The sequence below is a fragment of the Ictalurus furcatus genome, chromosome 19 (assembly GCF_023375685.1).
Source record: "Ictalurus furcatus strain D&B chromosome 19, Billie_1.0, whole genome shotgun sequence".
In the NCBI taxonomy this organism is placed as follows: domain Eukaryota; kingdom Metazoa; phylum Chordata; class Actinopteri; order Siluriformes; family Ictaluridae; genus Ictalurus; species Ictalurus furcatus.
Window position 1 is genome coordinate 18,615,669 of NC_071273.1, and position 20,099 is coordinate 18,635,767.

The 20,099-nt window shown below is 38.1% G+C and overlaps 2 protein-coding genes across 3 annotated transcripts in view; one reads left to right on the forward strand and one right to left on the reverse strand.

Moving 5' to 3' along the window:
• The window catches only part of stab2 (stabilin 2), a 48,667-nt gene extending 36,462 nt beyond the window's left edge, over positions 1-12,205 (reverse strand). For both annotated transcript variants that reach the window (XR_008388549.1, XM_053650222.1), the window contains exons 1-15: positions 11,830-12,205; positions 9,712-9,842; positions 9,171-9,286; positions 6,764-6,849; positions 6,602-6,668; positions 6,417-6,512; positions 5,151-5,273; positions 3,691-3,887; positions 3,371-3,501; positions 3,133-3,266; positions 2,937-3,022; positions 1,433-1,576; positions 1,155-1,298; positions 545-607; positions 339-455 (exon numbers count right to left, since the gene is read on the reverse strand). Coding sequence is in view for 1 of the 2 variants with exons in the window: in XM_053650222.1 (XP_053506197.1) it covers positions 339-455; positions 545-607; positions 1,155-1,298; positions 1,433-1,576; positions 2,937-3,022; positions 3,133-3,266; positions 3,371-3,501; positions 3,691-3,887; positions 5,151-5,273; positions 6,417-6,512; positions 6,602-6,668; positions 6,764-6,849; positions 9,171-9,286; positions 9,712-9,842; positions 11,830-11,931 (1,737 nt within the window). In the remaining variant the exon portion in view is untranslated. The remainder of the gene's footprint in view (positions 1-338; positions 456-544; positions 608-1,154; positions 1,299-1,432; positions 1,577-2,936; positions 3,023-3,132; positions 3,267-3,370; positions 3,502-3,690; positions 3,888-5,150; positions 5,274-6,416; positions 6,513-6,601; positions 6,669-6,763; positions 6,850-9,170; positions 9,287-9,711; positions 9,843-11,829) is intronic.
• A 2,860-nt stretch (positions 12,206-15,065) lies between these two features.
• LOC128623138 (parapinopsin-like) lies at positions 15,066-16,769 on the forward strand. Its single transcript, XM_053650025.1, has 4 exons — positions 15,066-15,408; positions 15,802-16,130; positions 16,207-16,452; positions 16,617-16,769. The coding sequence occupies exons 1-4, from the start codon at positions 15,066-15,068 to the stop codon at positions 16,767-16,769; spliced, it is 1,071 nt and encodes a 356-aa protein (XP_053506000.1).
• The last annotated feature ends 3,330 nt before the right edge of the window (positions 16,770-20,099 follow it).

Genomic DNA, 20,099 nt, shown 5'->3' on the forward strand with positions numbered 1-20,099 from the left:
ACTGGGATGGACTCAATTGGATGGTTTAAATAGATCAAAACTTTAAAATGTTAAATTGGACAGTGCTGTTGTTATAATTAAAATGTAATAAGAGCACAAATATTCAATAAATTATGAATTCCTTAAAATAATTAAATATAGCTATGTGTCCAGATAAATGCACTAAAAATAAATATTTACACCTTATTTGATCTAAAACTTATCAATCAGATATCCAAAAGCTTTTTTTTTCACTTAAAACTCAGTTTTGATCCGAGTAGTAGCTGCTGTTTGCCTTTGTGCAACAGTGATACTGTGTCATAATGTAATGTAATGTAATATATGAGATACAGGCCTACCTCCTCAGATTTAAGGTAGTTTAGCTCGATGTCCTTCATTAAAGTAAATGCTGAATTTGTGGGAGCAAACAGTGTGTAGGGACCATCCTTATCCAAAACATCCACCATGTTGGTTTTCTGTAAACAGTGGGATGCAGTCGGAGATTTGTAGTGTAACTAATGTGTCTGATGGATAAATTTATGACAATACAAGTATTCTTCGTTACCTCGATTAAAGACTTAAATATGGAGAACTTGCCGTTGTCTGACAGAATTTTCATCAGGTTTTCCTGAGTTAAAAAACAGTGCATTATAAGAGTTAGATTAGTTAGATTCAGGATGCATGTTATGTAAGGAATAAAACACTTCAAGGCATGATGTTAACAATGAGGTGGTGTGATGCAAAGCTTTACCATTACCATGTCGAAGTTTGTTACAATTTAACTTGTCAAACTGTCAGATCTGCTACACTGTAAAACCAGATAAGTTCATTTAACTCAAAAAATGTGAGGAAACTAATTACCTCAAAACTTTTAAGTTGATCAATCAATTTCTTTAAGCCAAATACACTTAAATATAACAAAAATTTTACTCACACTTTGAAATTTAAAATTCATTTTTGTTATATTTAAGTGTATTCAGCTTAAAGAAATTCATTAATCAACTTAAAAGTTTTGAAGTTATTAGTTTCCTCACATTTTATGAGTTAAATGAACTTATCCGGTTTTACAGTGTATTATAGATAATGAATCAACACTTTCTGATGAATCAGATGTGAGAATTCACCAGTTCTAACCTGCCAAAAGAAACCATGAGCTTATGTACGTATGAACAAACCTGACTGTCGCTTATTACAGTAGAAGGGACTGTGTCCAGAAGTTTATCAATGATGTGGATCACCCCGTTTGTAGAGATAATATCCGACTGCAACAGCACAGCTTTTTTACGACTGCCATGGATGCGGATCTTCACCTGCCCTGACTTGTACAGAAACAAGGAATGGAAGAAGGATGGAGTGCATCAACTAGAACTGAACAAGTACTTTTTCCTCCCTCTCTCTCTCTCTCTCTCTCTCTCACACACACACACACACACAAACAGAAACCCTGGTTTACCTCAGTTATTGACTCAGCTGATTTCCCAGTCAGAGTGTAATAGAGTATACCGTTCTTCAGTGTATCAGTGTTCACTTCTCCAGGGATCATGTGCATCTTTACGAGATATCGAGCCTTCGCCTGATCTGCCAGCAGAGTTTTCACCTGGAGCAGGACGGTATGATGTACAGTTAAATGCGAAGGTTTGCATACACTTATGATCACATAAGGAAGACGAAGCAATTATTGTAATTATCACATTATTACAAGTAAAGTGAACTCATTTTATTAATTAAAAATATAATTCATGTTTCGTTTCACAGATGTTCCTTTACTTAACAAAAATAACAAAATGGTCTAATGGTCTAATAGGGTATGTTATTGATGAGAAATTAAGAAATTATTAGTGAGAAAAATTCAAATGATATCTCTTTAAAAGTTTGCACCCCCCTTTTCTGAATGTGATATAAATATTCTCTAATAATTTGCATGCACACTCTTTGTCTTTATACTGTAACTGCATCCAAACTTTTTTTTTAAATTTTTTTTTTTTATCTCTGAGCAACTCTTGGCTTGTTTTAGTTGTAATACTGTCCCTGTTCTGCCTGACATATCTGATCTCACTCTGCCAGATCTTCATATCAGTTCTCAGAAACAAGAGTCTTTCTAACTTCATTCTTGCAGTAAGTGCTTTATCCTGGTTAGGTTTGACGTGGATCCGGCGCTTATCCCAGAAACACTGGGTGTGAGGTGGGAATAGCTGCTTGATGGGACACCAGTCCATCAGAAGGCTATATACATACATTCACACACTGATACACACTTATTCTGAGTAGCTGATCCAACTACAGATGTGTGCGTTTTTTCATGCAGGATCAGGAAGCCTATCACGCAGAAATCCGCAGGACAAGTCAGACCAGTTTCTTAGAATTAACATGAAAGTAGCTGCAGCTATCTTGACAGTGCTACGAGGCTACAGTTCTTTGGGAAGCTTAGCATTGCTGGACAGCTGAAGGCTACAGGATTGGCATTAGAAGGCAAGGGCAAAATTTATTTTCAAGTAGTGCTACTGGCCATTGTTTAGGCACCATTGCAGTGTTTGAGTGATTACCTTGATTACTTTATTACTGATAATAATCCCACATTAAACCCAATAAACTAATTAAATTCACAGTGGAATTTTCCATTTTTAGCTAAGAAAAGGTATTACATTGTTATATTACCCGTTAAATAGCTATTTAACAATTATATTAAATCCCGTATTACTAACAGTGTTATTTTCCTTTTTTTGCACCCTCCCCCAAATTTTTTGCACCAGCAACTTTCAAAGCTATTTTCATAATATTAACAAATGATGTAAAATTGTTGTTTTGTTGAAGAATACACTTATGTTTCACTTTGATTTGGGGATAAATGATTACGAAGAGGTTCATTTGATTCTTTCCCCAGGAACTATGGCGTGTGTGTGTGTGTGTGTGTGTGTGTGTGTGTGTGTGTGTGCGTGTGTGTGTGTGTGTGAACTCACAGGTTGAGTTGATTTGAAAGCCCTGTTCTTTGGCACAAACACAGTGAATGGTCCAAGTGAGGTCAGAGGCCAAGACATGACGCCCTCTGAAACCAAACCATAACATGTTTGTGAAACGTCTGCTCAACGTTTTATAGCACAATTTTAAAACGACTGCAAATTCCATCTTAATCAAAAGATCTTTTATGTCACTCACCAAACAGGCTGATGGCACTCGAGAGCTGACCGTATGACTGGCTCTTCGGGTCTGTGTTGAGTTCTTGCAGACGCTGGATTATGTTGCCAAAGCAGACTTTTCCATTGCCAAGGTATCCGACTTGACATGTACACCTGTAGGGAATTATGTCAGAAATTATAATGTGTAGATGTTTGTGCACTATAGGGTGATATTATAGGGTGATAAAACAGCTTGCACAGGCTTTGAGCAAACCTACTCCACTGTTTCTGGTGCCACTGTAGTACAATAGGCATTCATATGGCAGGAGTCTGGTTTACACGCATCTCTCAGACTGCAGCCCACTCCCATGACTAACTTCTCAAAGCCTTCTAAACATTCACAGTGAGCCTAAGAAAAAAATAAATACACACACACACACACACATATGTATATGTGTATATGTGTATATATATATATATATATATATATATATATATATATATATATATATATATATATATATATATATATAATGATGTATATGTATCGCTAACAAAAATTTAATAATGACAACTAATGAAATACACAGAAAATTACCTTCCCAGGTCCATCATACACACATCGCTCGGAGTTGCTTTGGCAGCCACCGTAGTCAGTTTGACAGGGATCAATGGGCAGACACACCAGCCCATCTCCCTGATAGCCTTCTGCACATGTGCATGTGTGTCGGTTCGGTCCAGTGTGCACACACACCGCATGCTCGTGACACACACGCTTCTGACATGGATTAATCGCTGGAACCAACAGCAGCGGTTAACATGTAAGGAATAAAACACTTTGGGGTGTGCTGTTACAGGAATATAATCAGTGTCAAGTGACGTGATGCAGCCTGATGCGACAGGAGAGTTCATTTTACCACCCCAAAGTTGATTCTTTACCAATAACAGCACATCCTGATGTGTTTTATTTCTTTTATACCACAGCAATTTACTAACAGTTACATTATTTTATTAATTAATTAAAGAATACTTTTTTTTTATCTGACCACTGTAACCATAACAACGCTCTTACCAGTCCTAGCTAGTATCAGCTTATGTAAATTAGATGAATAATTGTTAGTAATACAGATGTAATAAAGATTAGTGTAACTCCGGTGATGATGTGGTTGTTTGTCTTTGTAGATTTGGAGGCAGAAAATCAACAAAAGAGAAGCTGCTGTTAAAGTGAGACGTCACCTCGTCCCAGTAAACGTCCCTAAAATAGCCAAGTTGTTCTTTTTAGTTCTATTCCAACATTAGAATATTGATAGTGAAATACTTTCTTTTTATTTAATATGCCGGGAATATATATATATATATATATATATATATATATATATATATATATATATATATATATATATTTGCTTGCACTTTGGAAGCTCTGCTTAAAAAAAAAAGAAAAAGAAAGAAAGAAAAGCTGGCAGAAAAGTGGTCCCGTTGGTTGAGAGGGGAAAAAAAGCCAAGTGTGAAACAGTCTAATGGTGATGATGCCAAACATCAAGATCAAACTCACTTTAATTTGGAGTGATGACAAGACAGATATCTCATTACAGTGTCATGGCACTGCCATGTGTATTCATAAAAGTCTTACATGAAACACACTTTACTTCAGGAGCAGGAGAACCCGCTCTGTTACTGTTAAAACCTTCACTACGTACAGTACCGTTTTCATCAAAGTGCTGAGTTGAGGAGACATGCTCAGCTTTGCTCAATTTTTAAATTATTCTTACTTGGCATGTCATCCCTCAATCTATCCATTTTCATTAGTGTATATCCTACACAGGGTTGCGAGGAACCTGGAGCCTCTCCCAGGGAACTCGGGGCACAAGGCGGGGGATTTGGCATGTACTTGGCATGTTATATTATGTGATATGTCATGCGATCTATTACAGTATGTGATGAACAATTATTTTGTATGGAAAAACCATCTAAAGTGCATTGTTGCTATTTTTTTTTTGGTTGCTCTTTTGGGGGGTAAAGAACAGCTCCTGGCAGATCCATCACAGGAGTACTTACAGGTACACTGAACTCCATCACCAAAATAACCAGGTTGGCATTTGCACACTAGTTTTCCAAAAGTCGTGTCTTCAAAACAGCGTGCGTCAGGTCCACAGCGCAGATCAGCACAACCTGGGAGTTCTGTAAGAATACACACACAAACACAATGACACACAGGGTTGCCATGTCTGTGCTTTTCCCAAAGAACTGGGCTACTTTGATTTGTTTTTTGCTTGTGTATTGGTGAAGGTAATTTTTTCAAATAGCTAAGAGTTGTTTTTTGGGTTTTTTTTTTGTAGTAAACAGTGAATACATAGTATGGAAGCTTGTTTCCATCACGTCTGTTAAAAACTGCCTCACAATTGCGAGTTAATATCACTCAATGGCAACTTTATTTCATCTCGAGTTATTTTCACACAATAACAAGCAGAAGCGTGAAGTCCAACTCACAACTATGAGATAAAAAGCTGCAACCGTAGAAAACAAAAAGTCACAAGTGTGTGATAATTGTGTGATAACTCACAACTGAGAGATAAATCTCTGTAACACTTTCTCAAACATGGTGGAAACAAGCTTCCAGAACCATAACATAGTTATGGAAAGATATTTATACTGAAAATAACTTCATCTGGGTCAATTTAGAAACCTAGCACTGGTTTGAATGTGTACTAGGCCAGCGTGAGTTGCTTTAACCCAGCCAAGTTGAGTTACGATGTGGGTCTGCATACTGACTTGACATCTTGTGGGTTAAACAGTCCAAAATTACTGCAGATTTTCCGCAGATTTGGGCCAAGATGCGTCATGTGACGTCATCGCAACGCACATTCAGTCAAAGCCCTCTTCGATTCACGTGCGTCGAACATGAGTACAGCTAAAAGGTCTAATTTACCAACAAACATCACTGTGAAAGACCGTGCAACACAATTTCATGTGATTGTGATTTCTCCAATTCGAGTAGCTTTTTGCAAAGAAAGCACTAAAAACTTTGCAAATTGCATGGCAAATTTGTTAAAAAGCTGCCGCAACGTCAAGTAAATCAACTAAATTACTGCACAGTACGTGAGGAGCTTTTGAATCAGCATGAAAGAAGCTTCAGGTAGCACGTTTTCTTTACAAAAAATATGTTAGCTATGATTTTGGTGTTTTTATTACTATACATGATTTGTGGATTTTTACATGTTGGAGTTGGACTGTTTTATTGACCATTGAACTGCTTATATTGTCCAGATCTGGCAACCCACCTATGCACTTCTATGAAAAGAAATACTTCCGAATAAAATGTACCCTGGTCACAGTCTGGCCCTGTGTATCCTGAAAAACAGGTGCACTGTCCGTTCCCTCTCAGTCCACTGTTACAGAGGCCATGCTTACAGGTGCACACTATGAAACACACACACACGCAGTAGTTAAGCTTCAAGAATAGCTAGCACTCCTGAAATATCATAGAAAGACGGGTGGCTTTATGTTACCATTGCTGCATGTGGGTCCATACCGGTTCTCTTCACATTTCTCACACGCTGTTCCCTCAAATCCTACCTGCAGAACATGACATACGCATATGCTATGGATTAGTCAGCTGAACTCAGAAACAGTGTGTGTGTTTACAGGAAAAAAAAGAGAGAGGTACTTACTTTACAAGTGCAATTCCCGGAGCCCCCAATGCCATCAGAGCAAACCCCGTTATTATTGCATGGAGTAGCTGCTGACCCTGGACACTCTAAAAAGTAGAAATATTCATTCAGAGACAATAAAAACAGTGTTTAGCATAAATGCAATACATGTATATACATATACTGTATATTATATACTACAGACTGCACCAGTATATATGGTGTACTGCTATATACACTATAAAACACAATCACAATTATTTTCAGATTTCTGAGCAAATAATTTCCAAAAGTAGCTTTAATCCCAGTTAGACGACCCAAAATTGTTCAAGAGGCAATGTTTTACTCCTGTCAGCACAAACACCTGTGTGTGTGCATGTGTGTGTGTGTGTGTGTGTGTGTGTGTGTGTGAAGGAGACTCTCTGCACTGACCTCCTCTTTTCCTACACTTCCCTCTATTCTTTCTCTCAGCAGTTATCTCTCTGCACCACTGTGTTTTGGTGTAAATCACAGCCTTCCTGTCTCTCTCTCTCTCTCTCTCTCTCTCTCTCAACTAACCATTTTTTTTATTAAAGAATGATGCATCATACTTTTCACCTGTATAGTTACATTTAATGTCATGGAATGTCCACAAACCAGCTTAGTTCCTGTTATCACTTACATTATAGTAGCTATGAATGCTAAATGTTGTTGAGCTACACTCTACAAAAGTGCTTATTAAATCTAGAGAGCTTAAGAAAAAAACCCAAATCTGAGAATCCTGAATCAAAGAATCCGGAACCAAAGAATTCTGAATCAAAGAAACCTGAATCAAAGAAGCCTGAATCAAAGAATCCTGAATCAGAGAATCCTGAATAAAAAATCCTGAATTAAATAATCCTGAAGTAAATAATCCTGATACAAAGAATCCTGAATTAAATAATCCTGAATCAAAGAAGTCTGAATCAAAGAATCCTGAATAAATAAACCTGAATCAAAGAAGTCTGAATCAGAGAAATCTGAATCAAAGAAGTATGAAGTAGATAATCCTGAATCAAAGAATCCTGAATTAAATAATCCTGATCCAAAGAATTCTGAATAAAAGACACCTGAATAAAAGAAGCCTGAATCAAAGAATTCTGAATTAAAGAATCCTGAATTAAATAATCATGAATCATAGATAACTGAACCAAAGAATCCTTAATCAAAGGATCATAAAGAAAACTGAATAAAAAAAATCCTGAATCACGGAAATCTGAATGAAAGAATCCTCAATCAAATGAGCCTGAAACAAATGAGCCCAAACAATTATTTGTTATCTTACTTTTTTCCCCACGATTAATGTATTTCCACATGTATGTCATGCAGCTTTAATTTTCCACATTCTCACATAAAGGCATACAATCACGTGTGACATGCATGTGATTTTTTTTTTCTGTCATGGATACTTTGGCTAAGCAACTTTAAAGAATCACTCTGTACATTTGATATCATTCCTGGAAGGCTCCTGTAATCGTCAGGACACGTGAGCATTATAACATTTAACCCACTGTGACTTATGAGAAGCTGATACGAGAGAAAAAGTAGCATGACCACGGACTTACTCTACTGACAGGAAGTGTTGGAAATGAGAGTGTTACATTAAGATTGTCAGCACTTTTTCCCCATCAGCGAGGACACTGCATCTGAGTGCCTGCTGGGACAGGAAGTGTGTTTGTGTGTGTGATTTTTCCGGTACCAGTAAGTCTCCTGCTTTCAGAGAGCCATACAAAGCACGTGTTGCATGGACAGCACCAGAGGTAAATATACACCAAAAACCATTAACACACTTTCTTCTCTTCTATAATGTGAGTGAGGCAGTGCCTTTATTTTCAGCTGTTCTCTCTCTCTCTCTCTCTCTCTCTCTCTCTCTCTCTCTCTCTCTCTCTCTCTCTCTGTCTCTCTCTCTCGCTCTGTCTCTCTCTCTCTCTGTCTCTCTCTCTGTCTCTCTCTCTCTCTGTCTCTCTCTCTCTCTCTGTCTCTCTCTCTCTCTCTCACACACACACACACACACACAGTTCCTGAAATGCTAAATATAACTATTTTCGTACATTCGACACACTATCTTCTTTCCTCAAGCTCAAAGGGAATTGGCTCTTCCTTTTTCGTGTGTGTGCCATCGACTCTGTTAGCTATCCTGCACTTCCTGTCAAAATATTCCCTCAGTGTCCTCCACTGTCCAAAGTGGAGAAAAAGAAGGAAATGCCATCCAATCAGCACAGATAACAAGACAGAGGAAAATGCTTTCTTTTTTTTTTAAAGAAAAAAAAGAATGCAAACAGATTCCTATGAGCGGAAAACAAAAAAGTGCATTGTAGTAGATATTATTAGTGGATATTATAGTAATAACAACATGATGGATGAATTAGTCATCACACAAATTTAGGATGATAAAAAAAGTGAAACGTACCGAGACAGTCGTAGCCCCAGTACCCTGAGCAGCATTGTTCTTCCACCACATCTTTGAAACATTTGTGTGAGCAGCCAGGGAATGAGAGAACATACGTGGACGAGGTTTGTAAATACCTTGAAGTATAAGAGAAAAGGAAGAACCTTAAAGCCTTGCAAGTGACAATACTAATACAAGTTCTACATCTTAAATACTGTGAACAAAATTAAACATATTTAAACGATGGTCTTTCTTACAATCCTTGTGAGGACCTTCCATTTGCATAATTATTAATTATTAATGCAGCTAATTAATGCTTTTCCGACACCAACACTAACATGAACCTCAGTGTGCAGTAGGAAACCTTGTGGCTCTTTTAGGAGTTTTTTCTTTTCTTTTCTTTTCTTTTTAAATGAAAAGCTTTTTGGATAAAATAAATAAAAAAGTTTTTGTAGTAAATAAAAAAATCATTGTCCTTGTGGGGACCCATATCTAAAAATATGGACCAAAAGGTATTAAAATACACACACACACACACACACACACACACACACACACACACCTGCAGTCCTGCTGCCCCTTGCCGGACGTCTTCTTGCTATAGCCTTCTGGACAGTTCATTAATTTACTTATGTAGCACAAATGGCACGCTGACTTTGTCATCACTTCCATGGTCCTGTCACAGCGGTTCTTCTAAACAAACACATGCAGAAAACAAAGCCTACTGTAATTAAAAGCAGCTATTAAAAGCATAAATAGTGATGGTTAGGACATTTTTTGCAAGACGTTCTGTTACTGGTGGACATATTTACAAAGACATCGGACGAACTTGAAAAAGCACAAATATTTCACCAAGGAAGCAATAAAGAGCAAATGGCATTCTCACTCTTTTGGTTAAAGTGAACAGCAAGAGAAATGCGAACTCAGCTAATACAATTTAATGATAGCATGACATAATAGTGATAATTACAAAGCCCCTGAGATGACATGGTGGGTTTTTTTTTTTTAAAGAATGAACAGGAACCAGTATCTTGGAATGATATACTGCGTACTGGACTCTCTGGCACAGTGACATGGATATACAGTACTGTTAGCTCACGTCACATTAATAATTAACTAGATACCACATTTTGCATATTACATTTCACAACATATTAAGTTATACAGTTCATGGCCATGACTTTGGTATCTTGTGGCCACAACATAATAATTCATGGTCAGAAAATCTTAACAATTGGCCTCAATGTATTTATTTGTGGCCACACCTTATTAAAAAATAACCACCGTAGTGGCTCTGTAGATGGTAATAATGATGCAATATAATTCACACTACTTTATATATAAAGAAAGGAAATCATTGCTACATTTTGAAAACTTGGGAGAAGGTTAATTACATTCACATCATATCAGTATTGTTTTTTTTCTTTCTTCATATAATAATATGCCAGTCGAACAGCACTGTTCCCAAATTAGTAGCTTCCCCATTTGATAAATCCCAATTCAACCTCTGGTTTCAGATAGGGTCAGTTTTGGAGTAGAGGTTGAAGCCATGTAATTCCTTTTAATAACCTTTATGAATCCACGGTGATACTTTAATTCATTATATATCAGGACCACCACCTGCTACTTATTGTTAAAGCTGATTAGTGAGGTTGAATAAGCAGTCAGGTACAGAACCAATCTTTTCCAGCTTAACAAGAACAGACTGTTTATATATATATATATATATATATATATATATATATATATATATATATATATATAGATAGATAGATAGAGAGAGAGAGAGAGAGAGAGAGAGAGAGATAGTTAGATGACCTACAACAGCAGAAGACCACATGAGTTCCACTCCTGTCAACCAAGAACAGGGATCTGAGGCTACAGTGGGCACAGAATCACCAGAACTGGATAGGTGAATATTGGTGAAAAAATCCAAGCAATGTTTTTCCAATCTTCTGCCACATGATTGGCTGATTGGATAATTGCATGTATGAGCAGGAGTACATGTGTTCCTATTAAAGCGACCAGTGAATTTATGTGTCCCATTAGTTTTACTGTGGTTACTGAATAATATGCTGAGAGATAAGAAAGTAAATAAGCTGAAGCTATAAGGAGTTAAATATGTGTTTTGTGTTAATGAGGGAGAAAAAAACTAGCCAGTGGATCAGCACATCACCAGCAGACTGTTAGCTCTCATATTCACACGACCCTGGTCCACATTATACGTGTTTCATTCAACTGAGGGTGAGTAGCCTTTGCTACTAGCATTTTAACATTTTATTTGTGCTAAACACCTTATAGGCTGGGCTTACGAGTTGTGAAATCACTCAGTGCCTTCACTGAGAGCCAAAAACAAAAAAAAGATCAAAGTGTGTTTAGTTTATTTAAGAACAGTGTGATTTCTGTCTCGAGAAAATTACACATAAACAGGAAAAACTATATCTGATTAACTCATTGAGCACACAAAGATTCCCAAAGACGCATCAAACATGTCAGAATGCTCAGCTTCTTCTCCTTCTTCTTCTTCTTCTCCTTCTTTTTCTTCTTCCCATTTACAATATTTGTAATGCTAGTTCATAAAATATGCAGTATTCAAAGGATCTAAATAACCCGTTGTGATCTAATATGTCATTCATCTGGAGAGCAGGAACCTTACTGAATGTGTGTGCGTGGGTCTCACCTGTACAGCAGTAGACTGTATCTCTGTTCCTACAAGGATCAGCAGGAGGAACATTCCACTTCCACAGACAGAGAACTCCATGACTTTATCTTTTACTCGCATGTCCTCTTTCTGAGGATCCTCTCCAGACTGTGACTGCTTGGGATGGCCCTCTGCCTTTTTAACTTCCCTTCCTTTCCCCCTCTCTTTCCTGTGCCATAACTGTCCAGAACCCAGGGACCAGCACCTTCCTTCCAGACCTTTCCTTCAGCACACACACACACACACACACACACACACACACACACATACACCATCAGCACCCAGGAAAGAGCCTAAGCTCTTTAAAGCACTATAGGTAGAAGACAAAGTCTGGTGCAAAAGAAGTCCTGACATTATCATTATCTAATTCATATTAATTAGTAACTTCTTTGGATTATTCAGTAACTTCAGTAAAACTAATAAGAAAAGGAATGTCATTATAAAAGTGAGGGGAGTTTTAAGGGGGACAGGTCCTGGGAGTTTTAAGTGGAACAAGACTTATTAATAATGTGGGTATATATAATAATCAACCATGGTACATGCATTTAAAAATTAGACTGCAGGAAATTCAATTCAATTCAGTTTTATTTGTATAGCGCTTTTAATAGTGGACATTGTCCCAAAGCAGCTTCACAGAAATCTATAAATTCAGGATATAGATTTGAAATGTATGAATTTATCCCTAATGAGCAAGCCAGAGAAAATGGTGGCAAGGAAAAACTCCCTGAGACTATATGAGGAAGAAATCTTGAGAGGAACCAGAACCCGTCCTCATCTGGGTGACACCAGATAGTGTGATTATAGATAAGTAAATCCCTTCTATAAATGTGCTCATACTACATGTTCAAAAAGTGCAATTGTGTGACCAGGAAAATTCATTACAGTGTTTACATGAAGTCTGTTTTGTTGAACTTGTCCATTGTTCATTGATGGAGACTTGTGGGCAAAACTGTTTGTGGTAATTGCAGTCCTAAAGCTATCATAGCATAACTGTGATATGAACATGTGATGTGAACATATGAATTGAGGTCCAAAGCTATCTTTATGGAAATGAGGTTGGTTCTACGTTTGGGGTGTAATGCAATGACATTAAACCCAAAGTGGCCTAAACCAGAAGTTCTTTTTATTTTAATGATGAACCCTACCTCATATGCTCAGAAACACCGTGGAAACCAATGAGAAAAAAATCCACCATGGTGTGACTTCTGGCCCTGGCAGTTTCTCATCCTCCACTATATGACTACATGAAAAAATTCCACCTACAGCCAGCATAATTACAGGATGTCCTCAGTCATAAATAAGCAGGGTAACAGGCTGAAGTTTTGCTTCACATACACTTCCTGTACATTCTGCTGTGTCAGAACTTTCCCTGCTCCAGACGTTTGTATGAGATGCGGCGTTTAGGCTGTGTAAGCATGTCATGAATGCACATCTGTAATAGTGCTGTTCTATGGCTGATATTAGTTTCTGACAACTGTCATATAGAGCAGACTGCCTTAGTGGGCTGAAATCATCGCTATAGACCTTCAAACACTGTTAAAGCACAAGGCCAAAATGTTAAAGCATAAGGCCAAAATAAATATCTTTGACATCTTTTACAACTTGGATTGGCACCCTGTCCAGGGTGTACCCCGCCTTGTGCCCGATGCTTCCTGGGATAGGCTCCAGGTTCCCCGTGACCCTGAAAAGGATAAGCGGTATAGAAGATGGATGGATGGATGGATGGATGGATCTTTTACAACTTAAAAAAACACACTGGTTGGAAAGCAAATTTGCAACAAACAATCTACACAAGCGTTTATTTATTGTCTGGTTATGGAAAGCCTTTTCCTGGGCTCACTGTTCATTAAACTCCACTGTCTCCAATGCCTTGACTGTGTCCTGTTTCCTTTAGAATGTGAAAGATGACAAGCTTGGCCTTTGAGCCCTTCATTGTTATCCTTGCCTCACAAAAGGCACAAAAGTCTTTGTGGTTTCCTGATATCACATCTCATAAAGGACACAAAAGAGTCAGCAAAAGAACTTGATGACATCCTTGTTATTATTTTAAATAGCTGAATGAATAAAGTAGAGTAAGTGTGCAATGATATGGGGGTGAAGGCATGTTATTTGATCTTGTGCTGGTTCACGATCCTGCTCATACATCTACAGGTGTAATCCATAAAAACATCTAAGCACGTCTGCATCTAGCAAAATAAGAGGTACTTGCAGATATCAGTATTTTTCCTCGACTAATGTTACAGTTGCTACGAATGAAACGTACATACACACATTGTTAAAGTTATCAAAGTTTAAAGATTGCTACTGTTAAATGAATGGACCACATGGATGCTGAGCGTATGCTAGCTAATGGACAAGGCTTACAGTTTAGCTAGGTAGCATGTCTTTTATATGAGCAGTGAGTGAAAATGACAGAAATAACAGAAAACTGTTGGGAATATAAACATTTTCCTGAGCTGAGTTGATAAATCACTAAAAAAAAAAAAAAAAAAGACTCACTATGACTAAAACTCCATTGTAATTATGCTTAAACACTAACCGCTAACAACTTTTTAAAATATTGAACTCAGCAATATATATATATAAACAAAAATCACCTCCAAAGTGATTGTTCTACCCTTCACAGAGTTAAAGATGACATTTTTCATTCTTTAACCCCTTAAACGCTCAGACCAATTGGTAGCCCAGACATTCCTTACTTTTGTAACTGCCCGAATAATAAGACAAATTTAAGGTGTTAATTTCTGAAGTAATGTGGACCAGCTAGTGTGTTTTGGAAGCTTCTCAATTTCAGAAACCTCTGGTTACATTGCATATGATTTCTGATCTACTTTACCCCATTATTTTTCATGTCTCTTGTAGCTGCAGTGATCCTTAATTAATGAACACCAACCAGAAATGAGAAAGAACACTGTAATTGTATTTGTCTCAAAAGCAGTGGAATAAGTGTAATTACATTATCCAGTTGGCATTATAAATAATCATGCTTGATCTTATTAAAAAACCATCTGACAAATGGTTCTTCATGCTTCATGAAAGTACCAATATCTAATTTGACATAATCTGTAATCTGGATTTGGGTCTTGGTTAATCATGGGATTAGATTAAGACTCATCTTTGATTGGTTCTCTGATCATTCTTCTGTAAACAAGTCCATTTTTCATGTATTTGAATTTCATCTCAAAGAGCAATCAGGGAACACTGGTCCTACAAGCATGGAACGAAGAGCAGAGGAAGTCACACAAGAAACACCAGTAGATGTTTCTACTGTTTCTACTGTTTCTACTCTACTGTCTCCATTAGGATATGGGCTTCTGTCATTTTGGATGCTGATTGTCACTCTTCTCTCTGTCTTCTGTAACTCTCTGGTTATTGCGGTTATGTTACGGAACCGACAGCTTTTCCTATCCACAAACATCCTCATTCTGGGTCTGGCCGTCTCCGACTTGCTCATGACCCTCAGTGGATCAGCTGTTAGCATTGTGACCAACTACTATGGACAGTTCTTCATGGGGAGAGAACTCTGTGTCTTCCAGGGATTCGCCGTCAATTACTTTGGTGAGTGGCTGCACTTAGAGTATATTTAGCAAGATAATAATGTACCAGCTGACCAAATACCGACAGCTTCTTAATTGTAGTATATCATTTTGTAGGCTTGGATCTACTAGGGTGTAAGTAACATTTGAGTGGACCTAGTAGGGCATATGTGTTACAGTGGATACGGAGCCTATCCTGGAAACACTGGGTGCAAAGCAGGAATGTACTGGACTGGAAGCCAGTCCATCACAGGGCACCATGCACACACAGGGGAAATTTAGCATACCTAACGCACCTATCTGCATGTTTTCTGAAACTGGAGAACCTGGAGGAAATCCATGCAGATATACAAAAAACATGCTAAACTCCACACAGTAATTCTCCAGTAATTCTCTTTCCTTCTAATTCCCTTAGGCCTAGTCTCCCTGTGTACACTAACTCTGATGGCTTATGAGCGCTACCACATAATATGCAAGCCCATGGGTGCCTTCAAGATAACACTGCGACGGAATGCTAAGGGTCTGCTTCTAGTCTGGTTCTACTGTCTGTTCTGGGCCACAGCACCCCTGCTAGGCTGGGGCTCCTATGGCCCTGAAGGAGTCCAGACCTCATGCTCTCTGGCCTGGGAGGAGCGCACCTTGGTCAGCTACAGCTTTCTGATCTTGTACTGGTCCTTCTGCTTCCTTCTGCCCACGTGGCTGATCATCTACTGCTACTACAACATACTGATCTCCATTAGAAGGGTAAGGATAGAAATAAATAACTGGATTCTGAATGGTTTTTCTAGAGATTTTTCTCCACATGTGTACCTGTGTATAGCTGAACCTGAGTGTGGAGAGTCAGGGAGGCAGGTCACGGCAAAAAGAGGACAGGCATGCTATGTGCATGGTGGCTGCCATGATTGGTTCCTTCTTCCTCTGTTGGCTTCCCTACGCTATTGTATCGATGCTTGTGATCCTTGTGCCGGATATCTCCATACCTCCACTCCTTGCCTCCATGCCTGCCCACTTGGCTAAGACCAGCTCAGCATACAACCCCATCATCTTCTTCCTGGCCAAACAACAGGTATGTGAGACAGAGAGAAGTAAATCTAAAAGCTAATAACTGGTGTGTTTGACTCAAAATAGAGATTATAAATGAGCTAATTATGTTTGATAGCTTTTTTGTTTTACATGCTTTATGTGGTGCTAGGTAACCCATTATAGATCATCTACAATCTTTCCATCCAGTTCCGAGACATGGCCTTGGAGATCATATCATGTGGCTTCTATAACCCTTCACTTCACACGTCATGCAGTGCCAGAGAGGCGGACATAGTGGAGACTGGCTCCAAACGGCTGAGTCCCAACACCATTCAGCCTGATCCTGCATTGACCGACTGAGACACAATGTTGAAGAAGACACCATAGTTAAATGATAGACAACTGGGTGAAAATGCTAATTCGATCACCACCTAGTTACAAGGTTGCCAGATAACTGAAACAAAAACGCTTCAATTTCCTGCACCATCCTTTCAAATTACCCCTAAAACTCATCCAATGGTAAATAAAATCAACATCTAATTCCAAAAATCTAAATCAATTGGTACTCCAAAATCATGAGTATCATTGCAACTTATATTGTAACTGAAACATAGAATATACTGTATAATAATATAATAAAATTGTTAATTAAAGTTTATTAAATAAATAAATATAGCATAAATATGTTAAATTGTTTACCTAAAACAAGTAGCTTGTGCTTGAAATTACATTATTTAATTTACAATATAAGTTTTTACTTAGAACTTAGAAAAATCGCTCAACACATGCTGCTAAGAAAAGCCTCCTGGGTGAGGAGATGTCAAGAGTGTGCAAAGCTTCATCAAAAAGACAAATTACAAATACAGTTGTGTTGCTTTGCTTAACACGGTCCTGGGTGAGTGACATAATTCCAAATATTATTTTCTAGTGTTAATGTCTTCATTATCATTGTGAAATAATATAAAATAGTACAACTACAAATGAGCCTTGGTAGTGTAACTATGTAAACTGTGCATTTATTTTTTTGCATTAATACTAGAATTTATCTCATATACTCACAACAGCAAACACCCAACCTAGGGTCACAAAAAAAATCAATCCAAAGCAAGTAACCTATATCTGTGGGAAAACAGCTGACATGGCAACCCTTCACTAGCAATATATGCAAGTCCAGTAGATGGAGCCAAAGAACGTTATACTGGGTTAAAGGAATACATAACACAAAAATGCTAACACTTATGATAAGGAAGGATAAGTAAAAATGGTATCTGCTGGAATTATGCCAATGGAGCATGTTAATTAGTTTTCTAAGTACTATTTAAACAGTATTGTCCTATTGTAAATAAGAGAGAAAAATATATATACATAAAGTGCTTTTTGGTTTACCTTATCACCTGCTTTTTGGTTTACCTTATGATATTCTTTAAGGTGTAACTGAGAGTGGGTTAAAACAGGCGGATCAATAAATATTAATTGATGGGGTGGCTGTGGATCAGGTGGTAGAGCGGGTTGTCCACTAATCATAGGGTTGGCGGTTCGATTCCTGGCCCACATGACTCCACATAGTGTCCTTGGGCAAGACACTGAACCCCAAGTTGGTCCCGATGGCAAGTTAGCGCCTTGCATGGCAGCTCTGCTACCATTGGTGTGTGAGTGTGTGTGTGAATGGGTGAATGAGACACAGTGTAAAGCACTTTGGATAAAAGCGCTATATAAGTGCAGACCATTTACCATTTAATACTATCAGAGAAGCACTGGCAGAGTAGGCCCAAGACTCCAAACCCTGTCAGGCCTTCAGCAGCACTTCTAGACTCTACTGTGAGCCCCCACAGACTTCTGGTAAAACCCCATGCAGAGTGCAAGGAAATGGAGCCCAGAAATGAGCATTACTCTTGGCTTGGACATGTAACTCAATGCTTAGATCACCTATCATTCCAGTTGCACAAAATTCCTTGCTTACACAGGTCTGTAAAAGCAACTAGCACGAAAAGTTACCTTTAAATGCTTAAGCATTAGTGATTAGCATATGGCTATAAAAAAGACAATTCAAACTTGTTATATTTGGCTTATCGTGACTTGTCACATTAATACCATTAGCAAGGACATGTTTTTAAGTTGACACAATGAGCAGAAATGCATACTCACCTGTCCAATCATCTTTAAATATTCAGTTTTTGTCGTCGACCTGCTTTTTAAGCAAGCTATGTCGTGAGTTTGCTAGTCAGGCCAGAGAGAAAATAATATGAAAACTCTCCCCTTACTGAGCTAATGTTTCTAACCCTGTAGCTTGTCTCTGGTCTGATGAGCCGCCTTCAGCGAAATAATTTACAACAGATTGCCTACAACAATGGCTCTGGTACAGAAGCCAACCTGGTTCATGTTTAGAAAACTGGAGTCACTAAACAAGTATATTTTAAAAAATCCACTGAAATACTTTCCCATCTGGACCACAACCCACCAGTTGACATTTCACCACAGACCACTGAGAAGCCTACAACACGAGAGCTATGGGCCACAACATGAGAGCTCCACAAACCAACATGGAGCAAATTAACCACAAATGTTGTATATGTGTAGTCCACCCAGTAATTAATGCAATGCGTATCACACTGGCGCACACTACACTTCCACATCACTGGTTTATACTAATTTGCATACTTTGAATGAAAGAGAATTTGTGCATGGACATACCGTTACTTGAATCTACTTGGGCTGAAGCTAAGCTGGTAAATTATTACATTAGGAAGAGAAAAGGATCCCATTATGTTGGTAATTGTTGGATTATATTTCATCTTCTCCAAGAACTAAAAAAAAAAAACCAATGCAATGTTTTGGAATGTTGTGGAGCCAGGAAACCTTTTGTGGCTACATAGTACATTTAGCAAAGGGTTCCATTTCATTAGAAATAAGCACAACTGCATACCTTTCCTTTAACTGGATAATAAACCCAAATCTGTGAGGATAAGGATGAGTGTGAAGGCATGAGAGAAAAGAATACTTGGCAAGCATTTGGGTAATTGGCTAGTTCTGTTGACGGATACTGCAGCATGGACTCATTTATCTGAATTGTGTGTCTCCAGGGTGTGTTACATTCAGGCCCTCTTTTTCTGTTTGCTCCCTGGCTCAGTTACTCATATTGAGCCTGGCCTTAAATTTAAACTTGGGGATACAAGGAATAGACGAATTCTTGAGGCAATCAAAGGCTTTATTATTAGCTGAAAAATCAACAGGCTGCGACTGGCTGAGATTTAGCTTCAGATACATTTCATACATTTTTCTGCCATGGATGAAAACTCTAGAAAACAAGTGATTTTAAAAAACAACAACAACAACTTCAAGCTCACGACCAAATGAAATGATTTATTGGATTGCAGGTGGAAAAGTGTTTGCACACAGAGATTGAGTTTCTCATTTATCCGTGAGCGCCACAGAGATTTCAGGCTCCCTGACAGAAAATGGCTGAAGCAGTTACGACAAACCAGACACAGACAAAATTCCCTCACAAGTGCATTCAAATGTGTAAGATAATAAGCAGCTGCCGGTGTGTTCAGTAAGAGCCTTGAGGAAGCTCTAACAAAGTGTCACTTACGTTAAAGTGTCACTTACGTTAGCTTTTTAGGGCCGTTATTAAAAGAAAAAAACCCGTGGTATTTGGCACATGTTTGTGACTTCTAACAAATTAGGACGTCT

Excerpts from the sequence above, each read along its gene's own strand:
- LOC128623138 (XM_053650025.1), top strand. The coding sequence starts at position 15,066 with ATGGAACGAAGAGCAGAGGAAGTCACACAAGAAACACCAGTAGATGTT. Across the intron at positions 15,409-15,801 it reads ATTCGCCGTCAATTACTTTG|GCCTAGTCTCCCTGTGTACA; the intron begins GTGAGTGGCTGC and ends TAATTCCCTTAG. Across the intron at positions 16,131-16,206 it reads TACTGATCTCCATTAGAAGG|CTGAACCTGAGTGTGGAGAG; the intron begins GTAAGGATAGAA and ends ACCTGTGTATAG.